Consider the following 21,651-nt stretch of genomic DNA (forward strand, 5'->3'; position numbering starts at 1 on the left):
GAAATAAGCTAGAGAAATAAATGTCCAGTATCAATCACCTGGGAGTGCTCCAAAGGACTCCACTGCACACGGTTACCTGCCCTGCTTTGGCAAACACGATCTTAGAGGTCAGCATGCTCGAAAGCACCCAGAAATGCTAACAATGTGCTCAGGAGTGCTGATCACAGGACTTAGCTGTGGCATGAACCTGCTCAAGAAGTGTAGGAGTCTGAGCTCTTCAAACTGTAGCACATTTGTCTCTGTTCGATTCCTCCTCTTTCCACCCACAGTGCCCACAAGCTTGTAACGGGAAAACGGGAAAAGAAGAGGGGGAAAAAAAAGTGTTGCCCTACTTGCTCACCCCATGGGCCATGAAGTTCCCTGGCAGGCAGCACCTCTCTGCCAGGAATGCACATTCTGATCATGTTCTGAATTACTATTGCTATTTCTGAGCCTGAAGCTTGTAAAACACTGACACTGCCTGTGACAGAACAAAAAAGTGATGAGTGTAGAAAGAGGCTTTGCAGCCTAGCTTTCATTTTAGCTCTCCAGACCAGCACTGGGAGACTGAAAGTCTTCTTTCCCCGAGCATTCCCAGTACTGCCTTGCCAGAGATCACACCGGCTCTCACCAAGGTGGGTGGTTGTCTCCAGTGCTGCTTGCAGAAACACCTGGTTAAGGCTTAACATTTCATGGTTGACTCCTGGTGAACAGCACTCCTTGGCCCTGAAAGCCTCTACAGGAGAACTGAGTAAAGCAGGGGTGGTTTTTCCTTTGATCTAACAGTTACATTTAGAAACAAGAAGCAGTAGCTTCTATGGCCAATGTTTCACACAGAGATGTGAAATATCTAGTAAAGAAAGAGGGGCTATGTCATCTACTGGCCTCACATTACAGGTGGGAGAGCAAGCCTAACTGGTTCTGCTGGATTTAAACAAAACACAGACACAGGAAATCAGCCAGTGACATTGGCTCTTAGTCTGTCCTCTAGTGATTGATCCAAAGTATCTCTTTCCCAGACATTTCAGAAAATTACAAAACTGGTATAAATCTGTAATCCTAGACCTTGACCTTCTTGCGCTCCAGAGCAAGGCCAGAGCTCCGTACTGGGAAGCACTCACTTGTTGTATTCGCTAGTGGTCGGAGTGCGGTCTCTGTCCCTCTCCCTCTCCCGTTCCCGCTCACGCTCACGCTCCCTCTCGCGTCTCGAGCCGGAGTATTCCCAATGGCTGCTGCTGGAACTGCTTGTGCCTTTGTCCACCGTCGTCACCCAGGGCGTGTGGGATGTGGAGATGGGTGGGTAGCTGATGAAACCTGAATCTGCAGTGAGAGAGCAGAATCCTTGTTCATCTGAAGCATTAACAGCAGCATCTCTGTTGCTCCCTTTCCAAAGACACCCTCTGGAGATACAGCTGAATCCAAGGAGACCACAAGGGCCCAGCTTCAGCCTGGCCCCACTCTCTTTTTACTTTCAGGAGTTTGCCAAGAACATGTGAACACCTCTTCCCTGAGGAAGATGCATGCAAGACCAGGTATTTACAGATGTTGCTGAAAAATCTCCACAGCCCCTTACACAGCACATTACTGCAAGGACTATGCATTCCCCCAACTCCTGCTCTCTGTAGGACCTGCTATATACAGGGCAGGCTACAAGGTCTCCACTGAGAAAAGTTTCAATCCACCCCTCCCAGACATCCTGACTTAGAAGGCCAAGGTGCCTGCGATGCTGAGACACCCTCTCCTGCTGCTGAGCCAGCTGAGCTTAGTCAGCTCTAGGCTCACCCTTACAAGGTCTCACTTGTCACCAGGTACCTTCTCACCTAAGAGGTGGCACGTGGGGAGGGTCAGGGGCACCAGCTATTAATGAAGGATGCCACCTGATGAGCTACCAGTGCTTCCCCATCCAGACGCTGGCCTGCTGGGGCCTGCCCAGCTGGACCAGTGAGGTCATACCCCAAAGCAGCACCAGCTGCTGAAAAACTGCACATACAACAGTGCTTCAGGCTCCCGTTTCTTGGCAAGGCCTCACACTGCCCACTCCTCCAACCATCTCCTGCAGAGGTGACAGTGTGGTGCTGCCTGTGACCCAGCTCAGCACAGCCAGGAGGTGCCACTCCAAGTGCTGGTCACTAAGGAAATGGGAGAGATCATGGGCATTGCTGGCAGGGCTGCAACAGGGAAGGAAATCCACCGAAATTCTGGCACTGCCTCTTCTGTTACAAAACAAAAAGAGACAAATGCCTGCCTACAGGCACATGCAAAGATGATAAAGTGGGAGAGGAGGGCATTAGAGAGCTCAGGGAGGAGATGCAAAGCTGAAGGTGGGGGAAGAGTGTGAGCAAGTGTGTGTGCCAACAAGCACAAGAGCGTGTTGCTGAGGAACACGGGGAAGCTCCTCTGTTGCTGAGAACCTGCACTGAAAACAGTGATCTGAGGCTTAGCATGCAACTACAAAATTGCATTCACCACTGCTGCAAAACATTCAACTTTCCAAGCACCTTATGGTGCAGTCAAACTCAGCACATGTGTCTAGTGACTGGGATGGTTTGCGGCACAAGCAAGACCATAAAGTTAATTCAAGCATGATGTCCATCCAGCTTAAGAAAAGCCTAAACTACCAAATACCTGAAAACAGATATAAGCAGTTTGACGGTTTGTTATCCTCAGTGCTCACCTGCAGAGTTGTAACCAAATGGAGGAGGCTGCCTGTTATTGTAGCTGGCCGGTTGGCTTTGGAGAGAGAGAGAAAAGGATGCAAGTTACTAACATCAGTGAGCCCTTGCAGGTATGTCTGTGCTGCAAGTTTACCCGATTTTTTTCTGAAGGTATGTACAACATCCTCATGGGAAACCAGTCATTTCAGTGGATCTCCTTCACTTTACACTGCAACCTATCAGAAATGCGTAAAGGTGCAGTTGCTTTGCCACAGCTTCTGAGACAGCTGTAACTAAAGTGCTTGCCCTGCTTTATCCCTCCTTTCGGTATATCAGGCAGGCTACCTGGGCAATACCCAGGGCTTACAAAGTACCTGGACAATCTTTACAGAAAATATCTGGAGTAATGTAACATTCTATCAGCTACTCTGAACTAGACCTAAGCACATGCCTAGATTTTATTGACTTCTTCCTGTGTCATGAACGACACATCATGATAAATGCACAAAGGATTCACAGAATGGTTTAGGTTGGAAGGGACCTTAAAGATCACCTAGTTCCACCCCCCTGCCATGGGCAGGGACACCTTCCACCAGCCCAGGTTGCTCCAAGCCCCGTCCAACCTGGCCTTGGACACTGCCAGGGAGGGGGCAGCCACAGCTTCTCTGGGCAGCCTGTGCCAGGGCCTCACCACCCTCACAGGGAAGAATTCCTTCCTTACATCTAATCTAAATCTGCCCTCTGTCAGTGTAAACTATTACCTCTCATCCTATCCCTACACCCCCTAATTAAGTGTCCCTCCCCATCTTTCCTGTAGGCCCCCTTTAAGTACTGGAAGGCCACTATAAGGTCTCCCCAGAGCCTTCTCTTCTGAACACCCCCAACTCTCTCAGCCTGTCCTCACAGGGGAGGTGCTCCAGCCCCCGATCATCTCCGTGGCCTCCTCTGGATCTGCTTGAGCAGGTCCATGTCCTTCTGATGTTGGGGGTCCCAGAGCTGGACACAGCACTGCAGGTGGGGTCTCACAAGAGCAGAGCAGAGGGGGAGAATCCCCTCCCTCGCCCTGCTGGCCACACTGCTCTGGATGCAGCCCAGGACACGGTTGGCTTTCTGGGCTGTGAGCGCACATTGCTGGCTCAGTCAGGTTTCCATCCACCAATACCCCCAAGTCCTTCTCCGCAGGGCTGCTCTCAATCCACAAGCCTGGATTTGTGCTTGGGATTGCCCCGACTCATGGGCAGGACCTTGCACTTGGGCTTGTTGAACTCCATAAGGTTTGCATGGTCCTGCCTGTCCAGGTCCCTGTGGATGGCACATCCCTTCCCTCCAGCATGTGACTGCACCACACAGCTTGGTGTAGTCGGTGAACTTGCTGAGTGTGCCTCGACCCCACTGTCCATGTCACCAAGAAAGATGTTAAACAGCACTGGTCCTAACACCAGCCCCTGAGGAACGGCACTTGGACATCGAGCTGTTGACTGCAACTCTCTGAGTACAACCATCCAGCCATTCACTACAGACGTTGCTCTCACCCCCTCACCCTGATCCAAGACCAGACTAAGAACTACTGCCATTAATTTTAGACCTATTCTCCTCCCCCACTCTCTACAGGGGAGCTGTACCAATGGCTCAGGCCAGGTGCAGTCTTACCCATCCAAGGTTGGAATGAGGAGAGCTGGTGGTGGTGCCAGAGGAGGCGGGAACAACCCTAGAGACAGAAGTGCAAGTCATCACAAAGATCTCACAGTTTGCCATGAGGGAACAAGACTTCATTGCTGTTTACAGTTAAACGCACTTAAAGCACCTTTTTACTCCAAACAAGGCCCTCTTTGAAATGGAATAATTTTCCTTCAGGGTTGTATCTCCTACCAAAGCCCTACAGCAGTGTTAGTTCTGTAGGGGTATGGAAAGAAAAATAAAGGAAGAACTACCTTCTATCTTGGCTTATTCATTTTAAATGCAAGATTTATTAAGTAGTAAACATTAACGCTTACCATTATGTGGAAAACAAAGAAAGCCTGGTTCTTGGGACACAGACACATTGCAACTACAGCAAAGGTTTTATTGCTACATTAATTAAAATGAGGAACTTCGTCTCTTGCAAAGTACGTAACAGAATTTACCTGGTTTTGTTTGTTTTTGAAGAAAGTCAATTTTCTGAGCACATATACATGTAAAAATCAGGAAAAGACATAGCACCAATGATGCCGAGAGTTGTCTGAAAGGTCTGACACTTTAAAATGGGCCCAATGTCAAACACATGAAGAGTTATTATACAAAAATCACAGGGCGGTATCTTCAAGAAGGCAGAATTAAGCATAAGTTTATGAAGGCCACTTCTAAAAGTGACATAAGCTTGGAAGCCAAAGTCTTCAACCTTAATCAATTTGAAAGCGAGAGGGACGTGCTGACTGCTCCTAAGGGAACTTCTCAAACTTGTCTCCACAACTACAAGAAACTACTACTTCTATAGGCAATTACTAATGCCAACAAGAACAGACTAACCACCCATTGGCTTGACTTTGCATAAAAACTTCTGTTTATTATTAAACAAAAAAGGGAGCAAACTGTACTTGTACAAAGGCTCTGAGTCATCTGACTAACTGCTGTCATTTACATTGAAGCTAGCAGCTCCAGGTTCCTTTTCAAGTCAATGGAGACTGAGCCAGCATAGTCAATGAAACTGTGGGACAATTCATCACCTTTTACTGTGAACACCTAAAATGGGTCAGGAGAACCTCTCCCTAGAAGCATCTCCCTGTAAAAAGAGGTAGCCTGAAGTCTCCAGCTAACCTAGCAGAGATCTATGCTGCTAACAAGTTGGGGGGCACATTTCACTTTCAGATGCTTCCCTCCCCCCCATCCTTTTGCTAAGATCTTCCAACAAAATGCAATGCCTCGAGCATTTCAATCGCTCACCAAGTGCAAGTACTTCAAAGTACTACTGTTATAAGGAACTAACTCTAGTGGTGGTGGATCATCATCATCACCACCATAATTAGCAGGTATTCTCCCTCATCTCCCTTTCCAACCCAGTTACCTGAAGTGGAAGTTCTTTGCCACAGCCTGGCCCTTTTGGAGACCTCACCCTTCCCAAACAACTTTAATCTAAATGCACTTGACTAGCAACTGGGTACTGCAATGTCTACAGTCAAGACCAATTTGCATCCAGTTTCACTACAATATAGTTCTTTTAAAGCCAAGCTTATTATGAGCAGGTTCCTTCTAGTACAACAATGAAAACCAGCTCTGTAGTATTAATGTACATTGAAATGAGTAAGAAAATTGACATTTTACAAATACAGGAATTTTCTCAGTACGAGGGACAACCCATTTAGTGTAGTTTTCCATATTTCCACTTGGAAAGCCCAAGGCAGAGCATGAATACAAAAGCACGGATACAAAAGCTGCCAATCAAGTCCAACATGTCTGACACATAGTGAGGACAAGCACATCAACTCCAAAGTCCTTTGGGTGCAGACCTTTTGCAAGTACGTGAATCAAATGTAATACAGAGGGAACAGCCTGACTGCATACACCCAGTCACCATCAGCCTTGGATTTTCAGATGTATGGCATCCCCTCAGAACTATCACTTTGAATGGACAAACAGCTAAATTTGTTTTTCCTGGACTAGGCAAAATGTCCAGTAGAAAAAAAAACATTACAGCTAGAGGAAACTTAGTTTTACAGTAGCTCTGAATTAGTGGGGTTCTTAACTTAAGCACAAGGTTAGTTGTTACATTTTTTTATTAGTATTCACCATCTCTTCTGCGCACCAGGGAGCAAAGGCTTCTGATGGAAATTGCATTTGTTCTGCTCAGTTTCACACTCCAAATTCCTATACAACGCAGCAATTTGTCACTCAGACTTTTGCTGTGCAAATGCCGTAACAAGAACTAAACCATTTCAAATCTAAGTGGCTTTTGCCATCTGAAGTTCTCCATTTCACTTTCTAGATTGGTCTTCAGAAAAAACAAGAGAGTATTAAGAAGACTTACAGATTATTATTTAGGTCCAGAATATAAGATAAGCAGCTGGAGTTCAAGGCTGCATTGGAGTTTATTAGCATTAAATTAATTGTTCTTTAAAATGAGTCTTGGTGTCATCCTAGCTCGTGTTACTTAATGCTCAGACAGGGCCATTGGTGTGTTCAGAATCACTGCTGTTATTAAGAGCAAGTTAACACCTACCTGGAATAGGACCGGGTGGCGGTAGACCTATGGAAATAAACAAGCAAGCAAAACAAGTGAGGACAACAAGTAAAACACCTCATCTCTGTACCTCAAGATAAACCTAAAAGCACACCTTGAATAATTTTCACATATTTGAGCAAAGAGACCAGTAGAAAAAATGGTGCTGCTAAGCAGTAACTAGCCTACAAACTATATCATTTTCCCAAATGCTGATCTCTTTAAATTATAATTTTAAATGTTGCTGCTCTCTTCACTGGAGAATTCCTTTTTCCAAGTGTTAACACACAACTGACTTGGCCTTCAGAACAACTGAAGGAGCTGAAGAGGACAAACTCCTGCAGATGCCAGTGTGTTCTTTTTCTTGCTTGTTACTGTTTGTTGTTTGGTTGTTGTGGTTTTGTTGGTTTTTTTTAAATTCAATCACAACTGCATATTGAAATCTGACAACCTGGTCGATAACCAAAAGAAAGAATGAACAATTTATCTTGATTTTGCCAATCATTTTAATGAAAGGCAGTAGGAAAAGCTACCATGGTCCACCAGTGAGTACTGCAGTTATAATCCTCATCAGATTAAAAGATTTTACTGTATTTTTTGTTCTGTATCTTCTGAATGTGGAGCCAGTGCAAAATGTAAGAATTACTGCACAACATGCTCCTAGTGACTCCTCAGAAGTCCGGCTGCTGGTTTCACAAGGAAAGCCTGAGTACAACCTTCCCTTCAACCTTGATGCACTGTTTAAGGCAGAAGCAACAGGGGCACAGACATGACTCAAACTGGATCAGAAGATGCACAGATTTCATAGGAAATGAAGATGGAAAAATGTGTCTTAGGCTGTGGCCAGTATGTTTGTAAACTTGCACTGAAAAGGGTCAACAGAAAAGCAACTCTCTCCCCTGGAAAATGCTGCATGAGTATGCTTATTTGGCCTTTTCAGTTGCAAAGTTCGTTGTTCTCTCCACCAGTATTGCTCTATTTTGCCTGGTACCCAGAAAGAGTACTCCTGGTCTCCACATTGCAGATGCATTAAGTAACTGGAAACGGAGTTATTACGTGCACAGAAGAGACAGTGAAACTGTTCTGTACCATGGTGCTCGGGACAACAAAGTATACAAAAGTTAGAAATTTTACCTATGCTATCTCACTAGGCTTCAGGACTCAGTCTGTAACTGCAGGGGCAAAGGGCACTCCTGCAGACACAGGACTTATCTCGACAGTGTCTTCTCAAGTGTCAAGTGCTCTTAGCACAATACAAACCTATCTGGTTATTGATCAGAGCACACGAATTTGCCAGTGCTGAGGACTGACCACACCCAATGGGCTAGAAACCAGTGGTAAAAACCTCATTTATATTATTTATATTTTGCTTTTAAAATGAAGCACTGTTCCAGTGTCTGCACTGAACATTAGACTCTTGTAGCAGTAAGAATCATCCTGCAGTGACAGCTAGTACAATAAAACGCATAGAAACAAATACAGAAAGATACAGATCTTGGTATCTCAAGGCATAAACCAACCAAGAACTGACCTGGATTAGGAGGAAAGCTGTTTGTTAGAGCTGCTGTTGCAGAATTGCCAGTTCCAGCATCACCATTGAAATGTCTGGAATTGGTCACAGCCAGATAGGATCCTGAACTAAACAGCCTGATGATCTGACACAGGATAGCCATTCTTATATTCTTAACATCCTTCACACAAACAGGAATCCATTTCTTCACATTTATCAATAAAGCTAATAGATTGGTAACACCCAAAGGTGCTCTCAAGGAAACAAAGCCTAGAGTTTGTTCACAAGGAACAGCTGCCATTTTTTAGGTATTCAAGGACAAATGTTAAGTACGGTGATGGAGACACTGAACAAAGACTGGCCAGGTCTAAGGACCTGGTACCCGATTGCTCAACTGTCCCATAGCATTTAACAATTAAACCTCTGATTTGCTTCAAGCCCAGGATGTTCTAACTTGCAGCCTCAGACTTCCACATACTGCTGTGTGAACACCTACCTGGAGGATGCAGGGGAGGTGGAACAGAAGTAACGGGTGGAGGAGGGTGGAGGAAGTGTGGTGGAGGTGGCCCAGCGAGCGGGGGAGGCGGTGGGCCTGCTGGTGGTGCAAACGGCTGTTGCTGAGGTGGCTGTTGGGGCTGTGATGGTTGCTGGGGCTGCTGTGGGGGTTGTGGCTTACTTCCGTGGTCTCCAAGGACCTTAGAAGGCAGAGGAATGAGAAGAGAGCATTTTAATCTCTTTGCTCCTGCAGCTAGGACCTCACTGTGTTGGCATAAAGGAGGCATAGCACCAAAACTGGCAGCACTGTGATACCTGGAAAGAGTAAAAGCTGTGCTATACTGGGGGCTAACCTCTTCTGAGGAGGAAGGAAGGGTGATCAAAGCACTCAATATGCTTAGCAAGGTATCTTATGCAGAACAGCAGCAAGTCTAGATTCTAGCTGTATTCACAACTGTGCAGGACAGTTGACATTTCAGTGTTATGAACAACTTCTATTTACAGGAACTGCCACTGTTGGAAGCTTCAGATTAAAAACTGCCGTATTTGAGGGTGACACAGTAGTGCTTTTTTTTTTAAACTCAATTTATCTTTCCTGAGGGCAGCAAGAGGCCAAATTCTGCTCTAGATTATGCTCATGTAGGTCGAAGGAAGACTGGATTCACATCTGTCAGACAAGAGCAGGTCACCTACCCACTACTGCTGAAGGAATGATCAATACACAGAGATACCAGAATGACCTGGAAATACAGGTGTCAATGCTTGTAAGTGGGAGGAACTACAACTATTTCCCAGCAAATTCTTTCTCTCAGGCAAACTCTTTTTTGGACCATTGTTGGCAAAATTTGGAAAACTGACCACTAAAAAAAAAAAACCAGACCACAAACACACATGTAAAAGCAAAACCAGGAATTATGTCTAGACAGGGGAAAGGTTTCATCTTTGGTTTGGGTCTTTTTTTTGAGTTAGGAGTGGTTGGTAAGAGAAAAGCAGTTAAGAGAAGTTCTTGGCAGATGGTCTTCAAACACTACACATCATGTAGCACCTTCCTACCTAGAAGCCAACCAGAACATTACGGTCACACACTGGACATACAAGGTCAGAACTGTGTCCAGTTTTAAAGCCCAGACTTTTATTTCTTATAAAGGACAAGATCCAGTAACACAGGCCCACCCTAAGTCTGAAGTGTAGGCTGCATCTAATGATGCTTAGACCAAATGTTACTTCAAACTAAAAACAAACACAAGCCCCAAGTAGAAGTCCTCCCCTGCAGAACTGGGGCTTCCAACCCGACAGTGGAGGGGAAGGGAATAATTCATGTAAGAGCGTCCCAGCTACACACCCCAACGAATACTGCAGGAGAGCTGATGAGAAAAGAAACTGGGGTCTTATCATTCAGGTGGGGAGGCTAGTCTTTAAAGGATGATCCCTAGCTCCTAGCAAGATAAAGCTTTTAACAACAGAAGTTAATACAACCTGCAGAAGGGACTGATACATGCATACACCTCACCTCAACAGGGCTCATGTACTACCTACTGTTTTGCAGACAAACAGTGACATGGGAGGTCAGGAATGCACTGACATTTGCTCAGGGTTCACTAGAAGTGCAATAAAATCAGAAAATTGTCAAGACACTGCAAAACGTTTACCTGGATTGGGTTTTCCTCAGAGGCATGCTTATCACGTCGTCTTCCTTCTACTCTCCGGATTGTGCCTGCCTGGCCACCAATCACATCAATTGTCCCACCCAGCTTCCTGGTACAAAGCAGATGCATCTTTTTAGGCAAAAAGACATGAGAAGGACCAGTTTTTCCCACTATTAGACAAAATTCTCTTGTACATTCTTTTCCACCAGCAAACATCTTTAGAGGCAGCACTCACATCGGACAAGAGGTGAATGAGAAGCCCTTTTTCATTTCTGAGCAATTGGAGCTCTTCTTGCAAAGGTAAGTTATGTCTCTCTGCCCAGAAACATGACCTAAAGAATCACCATGTATGGGTTAATAACACTGATCGCACACTCTGGTTCAGAGCTGAAATCCTTTACTGACTCTCCAGATTTGAATAATCATTCCCAGATCAGGCTCAGAGAAAGGAGAGAACATTTATCAGAAGCCTTTAATGTTATCAGCCCAGATTTTTCCTACTTTCTGTCTAATATTCCAAATGTTGCTGGTAACACTGAAGTTATTTACAGGTCAGATTCTCAGACACTTTCTAGCTCACCTCCCTGAGGTCTACACTATTTCTATTAAAGTCAAAAGTTTTGCCACTGCCTTCAATGAAGTCAAGGCTAGATCCTTGAAAAAAACCCCCAAACATCAATGTAGCCAAGAAACAGTGCTGTCTATGCACCAGTGGAAACCAGTCACAGAACCTACAATTTTCCATGTTCTTTTATCTCCATACCCAGGTCACTCTTAGGGGAAGAACATTTTTATAGGACCTCATTGTAACGTCACAAGTAAAGGTTTGTCAGAGAGAGAAGCACTCGCAAGTGAGTTTAAGAATCCCTCATCCTATATTCATGCAACAATTGATTTGTGCAAGTATGGCCTTAGACATGCCTTTCTGAAGTTAGGACGGGAAAATGACAGCAATTTTCCAAGTCAGATGGCAGAATTTTCTCAGTAGGAAAAAAGTGGTTATAAAAATGCTGGCTAGTTAGAGAGAAAGTTCAAAGTTCTCTCACTGAAGTCTGCTCACTTTGTTTAAGAAAAAAAATCCAAACAACTCATTACTAAGACCATGGTTCTGATGCTACTGCAGTGTATAAAGATACTTGTTCTGGTCCTGACCAAAAGCTCTGCTGCAGGAACAGAATATTCTCTGTCAGTATTTTCAAAACCAGACTGCAAGTTAAAATGGACAAAAATACTGTATAGTTACAATAGCATCAGCTTATCTTGCGGTGGTGTAAATTTTCAAAAACATCATGAGATACGCTAAGAGCTGGAAACAAACCTGATTGCATTCGATGCACTATGAAGGGGGACAGAAATGATACCAAAGTGCTTAAATGTAAACAGACAAACTAGAGTTTTAAAGCTTAAACCTGAAGCACATACTTGTTTCCCAGACAAATTGGAAAGTTGGAATGCAAGACTGATTTCTGCAAAACAGGTGTGCAAAAGATGTAATGTGAATAAAGTGATAGAAACATCCAGATCCCAAAAGTCTGGCTCTTCTGGTTTCACATAGCTTTGTTTTTCTGAAGCTTTTGATAAAAACTCATCAACCTCATAAATCAAAGCAGTTTTCCCAGCAGTGGCTGCCAATCAAAACGACTCAACTGTTTTGCTTTGTCCAGCCTTGCGGATCCTCTTTCTCATTGGAGAGAATAACTAATCAGCACGCATCAAGCAGTGTAGCATACAGGTTCAGAAACCAATAGCTCCTCTTATCAGCTGCCAAACATGTAATCCACTTCCACTTAAGGAGGCAAAGATTAACATCGTGGGAGTAAGAATAAGCCAAGTAAGCACAAGCAGCCAGCAGTATAAACCCTGAAAGCTGAGGTATTTGCCTTGTTTTTTTTCACTTCCAGAAATGTGTCCCTTCAGCTGCGAGACAGGTTTCCCTCCCTGTGTGGCACTATACTGACAATATTGCCAAGAGACATAAATGTGTAGGTAGGGGTTGCACAACCCCCAGGAGCGCACCGCTGAAGACAATCGTTAACGAGTGGCCACAGTAGCTTCCTTATAAAGTTTAAAAGCTTCTTCTGTTTCAAGCTTGAGGAGATTCAGATGTGGCCCAGGTGGATCCCAGCTATTCCTATGAAGAACATCATGCACCCAGGCTTTATGTCTGCATCATCTCTTACCTATTAGGAGGTGGCCCAGCCTTCATGCGTCCTCCCACCAGAGCCAAGAAGTCTGTTTTGAATTCTGTTTTGATTATGTTGTTTTCCACTTCTTTTTCAGCATTTCCTGTTCTTCCTTGCTGAACCTGTGGAAGGCAGTATGTAACACACAGGTTTGATGCCCTTACTTTCAACTGAATGTAGCAAGAGAGATTAGCCCTCAGCAAAGGAAAAGGGCTCCCTTGAGAAACAATCACAGGGCTCTTGCAAACAAACAACCTATTCTCCAGTCAAGGCAACAGACACTTCTGTAAACTGCTGTCTACTCTCTCCTGTCAGAAGTCCATAAGTCTCACGTCCTTTTTCACGTAGTCCTTAACTCAAAATTGGAAGTAACAATACTTGCTGTATTGACTCTTTGGCTGAAGTTCTGATTAACAGATGTTGGCCACCTGGTAGACTTCTGATGGTCAAAGCAGTCTCCAAACACAAAAGGCAGCCACACAATGGTAACAGTCAACAGCAACAAGCAAAACAGCCCTGGATGCCCAGCTCCCCTCGCTACACCTCTCACATCCGCAGGATCTTCCAACCAGACCCCCCGATAGCTGGGTAGCCTCACAGTCAACTGGAAATTCATTTGCTACTGTAGTGGCTCAGCCCTGCCAGGCAGCTGGAACTGTTTGCTCCACAGAGAAAAGATTTTTTGTAAAGAAATCTAATCTTTAAAGATTGTATTTCTCATCACTGAAAGGAACACAGAACAGTTAAATATTAAAGTACTTTCTGCTCTTATACTCTCATCTATGTGATTACAAAACCAAATCCAGTTTTATGGTAGCCATATGCAGGAGTAATGTTACCTACCGTGATCTTATTTTCAGTGCTGATGGGAGGAGCAGGATCCAGCCCAAGTTGAAGCCTTCGCTGCTTTTCACAATAAGCTTTCCATGTTTCTTCATTGAATCCATAATTGAAGTAATCAGAAAGATCAGCACCTGACAAAGGGAGTAGCAGTTAACACCGGGATTCAAGCAGACTTGCATTCTCAAATTGTCCTGTAACTGCTTAAATGAAGAGTTAAGAAAACAAAAATCTTCTAGAGAGCACAGCTTACTCTCCATTTCATTTTGTCAGAAAGCTGCTGTGTACCACAGCGAAGATGGCTGCATCTTTCAGTGGGAGGGGTACTACAGCCTGAACAGCAGTGGGACTGTTTGGGACATAAAATACAGCACGTATGCAGGCTATTAAAAGCGATGGTTGCAAGCATTTATTCACCAACTGGATTTTTTCAGAGTGGTTTCTTGCAATTGTCCAAATGAGCCAAGTGCTGGGGAGAGCACTGGAATGACAGTTCCAGCTACCACCACAAAAACGGGATGGTGCCACAGAACCTTTTTCTTGGCAGAGCTAAGCCAACACATCCTGCTCCTGACCATCACTACCTTTGCTGTTTTGAGAAGAGATTCCGGGACTCACCCATTTTGTGAAACAAGGCTAAAGTGGAAGTTTTTTATTGATACATCTCAGACCACACAAGTAATTACAGTTCAGTCATGATCCTAACTACAGCCTCCCAAGATTGTTATCTTTCTTGACAGTCTTCTGTGAAAAGTGTCAATTCAGCATGAGCACTTCTGACTAAGAGAGGTGGCCACAAACTGCTTGCCAAGAAAATGTAGATGCAGAGGGACAAACAGCTGCAACTAACTCTTTAGGGCATACCTCATAACTGGAAGCACTACAAAGCAACTCCGAGCCCTGCTGAGGTGTCCCTCAAACATCTCTCTCGCAAAGGTATTCCTAGACAGATCAATTCTAAAACAAGGAGCCAATACATAAGGGCTAAGCAAAGGACTTTGACCATGCTGAGCTTGGATCTATTCAACAAGGTTTATCTTCTAGGTAGGTCGCCCTTCCTGTTGTACCACCCAAATACAAAGATTGCACCAACACAGACTCAGCAACATGACATCTACATTATCTGTTTTATCAGCCTATATTTCAGCCCTCTATCAGTTCTTCCACACCATATTTCTTCTTCCTCTCACTCACTTAGATACCAACTTGCTGAACAATTAAAGGACATAAACCTGAAAGGCTGTTGAGTAACCAGCTACTTGCCATCTAAAATAAACTCACAGGTTATGAGCCTCTCCCGACACCTTCCTTCTGTTTGTACTTCAATACTGTTTTAAGGCTATCTGGCTTCATTTTGGTCCAGGGATGCCAGCATGACCACAACAATTTCCATGCTTCATCTCTGAACTTCACTTCATTGTTTCCTTCTAACTTATTTTCTTCCAAGCTCACTTTCTCACTTCACAATCAACAGAAAATCCCCTGCAGAAGAAAGGCTAAGTTTTCTGTTACATCTGTACTTATTCATCACAGAGTGATTCAGTGCTGGTCTGATACCATGACACATCAATGTAGTTATCAGCACTGTTATGTACTCAGATGCCCTTCATTTCAGGTGGGCAAGAGGTACCAAAACCACACCACAGACAACCTTATAAAAGCACTACTTACTTTGCACAGCAATATTTCTGAAAGATAAAGTACAGGGGCTGGTGGGGAAAAGAATTATTTCTAAGAAGAGGCAAGTGGATTTTTTGCTTCTGTTAACATTTCCATCATAGCACATTTTACAAGTGTAGCACAGCAAAGATTTGGATCTCTTGGGTTCCTTCATTTACTTCCATATCAAAGTCAAATGAAAACCAGAAGTTTATTTGTAGCATCCTACAGCTGTCACGCAAGAGCTGCTTCGGAGTAGAAATCTCCCCAACACTAACCAGGAAGACAAAAGAGCCCATATACATTTTAATACATGCTGTGCAAAGTACTATTTGTCTCGACACAGTCTAGATAATATCGTCCAGAAGAAATAAGTGGGGACTGCTCACTCACAGTTACACACCTAAGGGCAGAATCTAGCAAAGAATTAGGCAATGCAGCTTTTCTAAAAGAAAAATCCCAGCCTTTCTTGTGAGAGCAGACAGTGTTTTCTTTCCTTTTATTCAACTGTTTGCAGCAGGAGAGTTCAGCACAAAAAGATGGCTTTCCTATTGTGACATGGGTTTACATGGTAACTCCTACCACCGCTGCCCTCTGCAAGGGGTACCTTCCTGCAAAAACATGGACCCAAATGAGAAGGGTACATGGGGGTGACTGAGCTTGGCCATGGTGAGACAGAATAAGCAAGCTGTTGCACATGAAAAGGAGACCACACATCATCAACAGCCAAATCTTGATCCTACTCAATTGACTCCAAGGCCAACAAATGTTATTGTACTGATATCAGTGTCATATTTTCTGGAACTAGGGAATTAATAAAACAGAACATTAAAAAAAAAGTTGTTCCCCTTAGGAAAGTTAAATTAATAGAGTAAATGCAACCCCATTTTAGGTAGAAGCATGGCTTCATCAATCATTAAATGTCACATTGTCTAGACAGGCATCAGAGGCTGAGCAATACATATTGTTCCAACTTCCCTGTTCCCTGGCAGCAATAAATGGACAGAAATTAAATGTGAAATTAAATAGAGACAACTAAAACTGCAGAAAATATTTACCACAAGAAACTGTGAGGCCCCACCTGGTTTCCTCCACGGCTTATCTTCAAATGAATCTAAATCCACTTCAATAACAGGCAATCCATTTATATTCCCTGCAGCATCTAAGTCAATACCTTTGGGCTGCAACTTGGCTTTGGAGAAAGAGAAACTGTTACTACTTTTAATGCAATGTCTTTAATCCACTAATTTGCTGAGTGAATTACTCCAGTCAAAAATAAAGCACTACTGTGAATTCACTGCTGACTTTATAGCACATAGGGAACGACAATCAATTTTTTAATAAAAATTATTTTAGTCATTCTATAAATAAACAGCTAGGGTGTACAGCCCTTGCAGTTGAACAGCAGGGAAGCAAATTCAACCCAGACTTGTACTACAGAGAAACACAGTAAATTCTTAGAGCATGCAAGAAATTTACCCCAATGAAAAAAATGTATTTTTCTCCCCAGGCAAAATACTTATTTTTCTCTCCCAAGATACACACATTTTCTCATAAAAAGAAACTTTCAGTATCAGTCTTAAGTGGACCGTGTACTAACTGGAGACAGTAAAAATCTGTCAGGTACAGAATCTTCAAGGGTAATTTGTTCTTAATTTCTCAATCAGAAGATAAGTCAATTTGCAGATTGAAATTAATGGAAGGAGGCATATGAGTCTATGAAAGCACGGTCTCACATGTGAGGAAGGACAGAATCCAAGTCTCAATATACAGTACACACTAAACTGAATGGTGGGGAAGATTTCATCTGCAGAAATATGCATAGCTGATACTCAAGGCCAGTTTGTTTCTCTCAGTATCTTGCACTGCAAGTAGCTCAGTATACTGACCACAGAGTTAAAGTTCTTCTCTAGGCAATTAGACTGGCTCCAGTGCAACAATATAGTTTAGAAATATTCTGGTTTGGTTTTGTTTTGTTGTTTTTTTTTTTTTCACTACAGAAGTAACAATCAATGTATTTTTTTTTTCTAGTTTAAATAGAATAATAATCAGCTGATGCAGTGATGGGTAATTAAATCATTCCATTGCACACTGGACCCTCAGACTGTCTTAGGAGTGCTTATCTTTAGGAAACACACTTATTATTCCTACTTTAAAAAGCTGCACTAATTTTATATCCTTCCAAACAGAGACCAAGATTTGTAGCTGCTGCAACTGTCACTGCCAGATAAGTGAAATATTGCAAAAGGTGAAGGATAAAAATAACAGCAATACCTGAAGCAGATGCTCCATAGCCTCTACCCGTTTTTAAGTTTAGATTCATAGGAGTTCCCCTATATATGGAAAAGAATCACTACGTTGGTATTTGAACAAATTACTTGGTTGAAGATTTTCACACAAAATATATTCAATCCCTGACATCCTTTAGAAGACACTTAATTCACTTGGGTTTATTCATGCCTTGCTACAATTTTTGGTACTAAGTCTCAACACCTTAAAAATGAGATTCTTTCGCCATGTAAGTTCCTCTAACCCTACAGAAACCCAGCAAACATGCTTGCTGACCAACAACAGAAGAGAACACAAGAGAACTGTCTTGAACATGAAGGGAGAAGTTCTTTCAGAGAGTGGTAGTTACCATTCTGCCTAGGAACATACTTAGTAGTTAAATGGAACTGAAGAACATGGAAATAATAGCTGCACAAAGAACACAGAATGAAGAGAGAAAGGTAGAGGCAGATTTTGAAAAGGATGTCTGCACAATCTAGTGAGCTGTTAACGGATGGAGCATTGCTATTCAGAGTGATGCACTGAAACCACCTCTACAAGAGAAAGAAAATATCCATGAAGTGGAAGAATTAGAATATGCTGCAAAGCACATGTAAGACATTCACTTTATAGAGAGGCTGTTAGCAGCAAGCAAAAACAGTGCCTTATTATTTTTATTCAATGCAAATTAGGTAGAATTTTAAGTCAGTGACATAATTTCCTGGTTTGCCAAACCAGGCTCACCATTTCTAAATCATTAAAAAACCCAGACAGCTGAAAATCAGTAAATTCACAGTTTATGCAAATTCTTATCAATTCAGATTTTGGTTTTTGAAGTTTTCACAGATGATGAGTTAAATTTAACTTCCCACCTTTGATTTTGCCTGATGAAGCACAGTAATTATTTAGTTAATTTTCCAACCGCAGACCCAGGAATTATCATTCCTATTTTACAGACAGATTCTTCAACAAGCAACTGCAGGACAGAGCTGCCCATCAGCTTCTAATCCCATTTCAGGGTTCTAGCCATTACTCCCATGTCTCCCAGAAGACAGATCAGCTCTCATCCCCACTTTCAATCCCAAACAACATGCCAGAGCTACCTCAGATCACAAACTGACACCTTGATCAGCAATACATACATGTACGATGGTGCTCCTGTTTTAATGTTGCCAATAGTAACTTTCACATCATCGTCATCACTGTCGCTATCGCTGTCATCTTCATCATCTTCACCACTTGGAAGGGCCTAGCAACAACAAAAGCACAAAGGAGGTCATTAATACATAAAACTGATAAATTCCCTGGGACAGTAAGCCAAATCTTACAAAGCTTGTGTGATGGAAGGACTACTGGACAGAATGGTTCTGATATAAAGACATAACTTTCTACTGCACTCCAAGGCTATACAAAGCTGTCTCTGGAGGCAAAAACCATGGAAGCACCCAGCCTTCAACATAAATGGACAGGTGCCCACAAAGAAACTGTTATGTCCTTTGAAGAAGTGACCCTACAAGAGAATCGAGATGAAATTTCTGAAAGTAGGGAAGGTTTAGCTCAGTTCTAAGAATTTCATCATGTCCTACAGTTCCTCTCCCCTACTCTTTTTGAAAGAGCAAGGGTTTACTGACACATCTCATTCACCAGATCCATGGTGAAAGTATAGAATCACAAATAAAAATCACGAAAATACATTCACCAAGCTTCATTTAGGAACCTTGAAGCAAATATACTCTCACCACGACTTCTGCAGTAGGAAGCTGCTGAGGAGCTCAGTTTGGCTTATTTGCCAGAATCAGTCCACAGCTCACTTAACTTTACATAAGAACTTTATAGCTGCCAATTCCAACTCCAGTGATACACCACTGCTGGGGCACAAAAGCAAAGGAAGCCTTCCAGATATCCAGCAGTGCAGTTGTGCAAGATGCACAAGCTGAATTAACACCTCACCACTACAAAATAGCATGAGGAAGGTGTTCCTAACCCTCCCTCCTTTTCCAGGGCACACAGGTTTGTCAGAACTGTGTATGAGCCCTCTTGACAGACCACAGTGGCAGAAAACAAACCTGTAAAAAAGACCAGAGGAAGAGGGGTGTGAAGCAAGCCTCCTCCTCCTCTTTCAACCCTGAGTTACTAGAATGAATTCGAGGTCTGAGCCTGAATCAAAAGTGATTCCCAGCACTTGAGGCTTTCTATCCCTGTGTTTCCAACTATTACTGACCCTCGAGAAGTCATGCTAAACATTGAGCTGGAGGTAACATCGTGTTCTGCTTTTTCTGCCAGACTGGAGCATCAAAGGCCCTCATCTGTCTCTTGGGCGAGCATAAGCAGTACTTAGATCAGGGTTCACTACCCACAGTAGGCTGTGAAGAGAAGCCTGTTGCTGTAGTTAGCATTGGGAATTGACTACCAGTACACTCCTACAGCACAAACGTAATGTATTAGGCAGTACCAGCATCTTTACATTTACATCTTTTTATCTATGAGTATTGATAGGCACAATAATAACTATGTCTACCATTTGCAGCAGAACACATACGTGTTGTGACATCTCTCGGTCTTCATTGCTGACAGGCCGGTTCTCCTGAGGAGCATCTTGCAAAGGATGAGAAGATTCTGCATGTCTAGTAAATGTGACAGATAAAAGAAAGTGGAGAAACCCAATCTAGAGGTTCACCTATAAACATTTTTAAAGCATTCATCCAGGTGACTTTCATATAATGGCTTTATTCATGTAGTGTGTTTATTCTGCTGGCAGTTAGCTCAACTATACAACAAAAAATTAATCATCCTTGCTTGGCTTCCCCTTCACTGGAAAGAATTAGTTTAGCACTTCCAGAGAGCGCCCAACAGACAGCCAAACACCACTCAATAGCTAATATATAAGTGGCAGATATAGTAGCTTTCAGCTTTGGTCCAGCACAACCACAACTGATAGAAATAAGACCATAATAATCAAAATTTCACCTTGTCCTTAAGAATGTTAATAATTATACATATATTTAGTAAGCAGTAAGGGCATCTGTCCCGTAGAAATCAAGGAAAAAGTGATTTTAGTGTTTCTACAAATAGCTTACATTAACGAGTAGTTAAAATTCAAAGAAGAAAAGACAGATAATTATCCACCCAATCTTCTCATTCATTACAAATTAGTCCTAATGCAACAACAGGCAGGTTCAGATTTCTCTCCAATTAAAGAGTTCGTACGAATGTTAACATTGTTTATTGCATTAGCCAAGCAAGAAAGTCAAGTTGGTAATACACATGCTAGAAAAGAGTATGATAAGTGTTACAAAACTAAAATACAAAGAGAGATGATTTTTCTCTAATGTCATAGGTAAAACCTAGTAGAACTTCAAAATAATTCCGGCTTTTCAAAAGAGACCAAGCCCAGTCAACTCAATTCTCCACCAGTACTTTGTGGAGACACTGCTATTAAGTTAAAACCCCGTGTCGGATAATAAACATACACAAGATTTTCTTTAAAAAGAAATGTACGTAACACCTAACAGAATCCAAACACCAGTCAGATTAAAGCCATTTCAGAGGCAGCAGGAAAGGAGGCACCAAACAAGGAAGCCAAAAGATTGCACTAACACAACTCAGAAAGCATTACTGAGCATAAAAAAAGACCAAACGAACAAGAACAATTTGAGCAGTTACTGAAGCTCCCATCTTAGAAAAGTCCCATATACAAAGAAATTCAACAATCAAGCCAAGATCAAAAAGAAGGGATGAAGGTTCAGCAGCTAACCAAGGAAGCATAGGTCCCATTTTCGCCAAATTCCTGGGGTGGCAGCTGAAGACACTTCAAGTTATAAAAAGCAGCCAAGATGTCTAGGGGAAAATCAGCCTCTCAAAGTATTTCAAAGCTGCAGACATAGGCTATTATATAAGGACCAAAAGAGGTACCACTGGAGAAAATCTCACAGATGGCTCTGAAACCTTTTGTCTTGTTTGTCAAATCCAAGCAACTCATAACATTGACCTCAACCCCAGAATTTTCTTAAGAATCCAAGATGACTGAATTAAGGAAGAGTGACAAGTATTACCTTCAGCTTCAAGTCACATGAAGTATCTGTGGGTGTGCATTAAAATTTATGAATTGGAGTTCAAATAAACATTTGCTAAGTAACAGTCATTCCCTAACCTGTTTGCTTCCCAGGAATGACCAATCTGACAAGTCCACAGCCATCATCTGCATGCAAAACAACGTTGCAGCTAT

The 21,651-nt window shown here is 42.8% G+C and overlaps 1 protein-coding gene across 1 annotated transcript in view; it reads right to left on the reverse strand.

Moving 5' to 3' along the window:
• The window catches only part of LOC141964795 (uncharacterized), a 31,790-nt gene that overhangs the window by 7,426 nt on the left and 2,713 nt on the right, over positions 1-21,651 (reverse strand). Inside the window, exons 3-14 of the mRNA XM_074915546.1 lie at positions 19,966-20,050; positions 18,569-18,675; positions 17,433-17,491; positions 16,240-16,350; positions 13,503-13,633; positions 12,657-12,781; positions 10,480-10,585; positions 8,832-9,030; positions 6,826-6,852; positions 4,284-4,341; positions 2,654-2,709; positions 1,101-1,299 (exon numbers count right to left, since the gene is read on the reverse strand). Coding sequence (XP_074771647.1) covers positions 1,101-1,299; positions 2,654-2,709; positions 4,284-4,341; positions 6,826-6,852; positions 8,832-9,030; positions 10,480-10,585; positions 12,657-12,781; positions 13,503-13,633; positions 16,240-16,350; positions 17,433-17,491; positions 18,569-18,675; positions 19,966-20,050 — 1,263 coding nt within the window. The remainder of the gene's footprint in view (positions 1-1,100; positions 1,300-2,653; positions 2,710-4,283; positions 4,342-6,825; positions 6,853-8,831; positions 9,031-10,479; positions 10,586-12,656; positions 12,782-13,502; positions 13,634-16,239; positions 16,351-17,432; positions 17,492-18,568; positions 18,676-19,965; positions 20,051-21,651) is intronic.

Source organism: Athene noctua, chromosome 11 (assembly GCF_965140245.1).
Source record: "Athene noctua chromosome 11, bAthNoc1.hap1.1, whole genome shotgun sequence".
Taxonomy (NCBI): domain Eukaryota; kingdom Metazoa; phylum Chordata; class Aves; order Strigiformes; family Strigidae; genus Athene; species Athene noctua.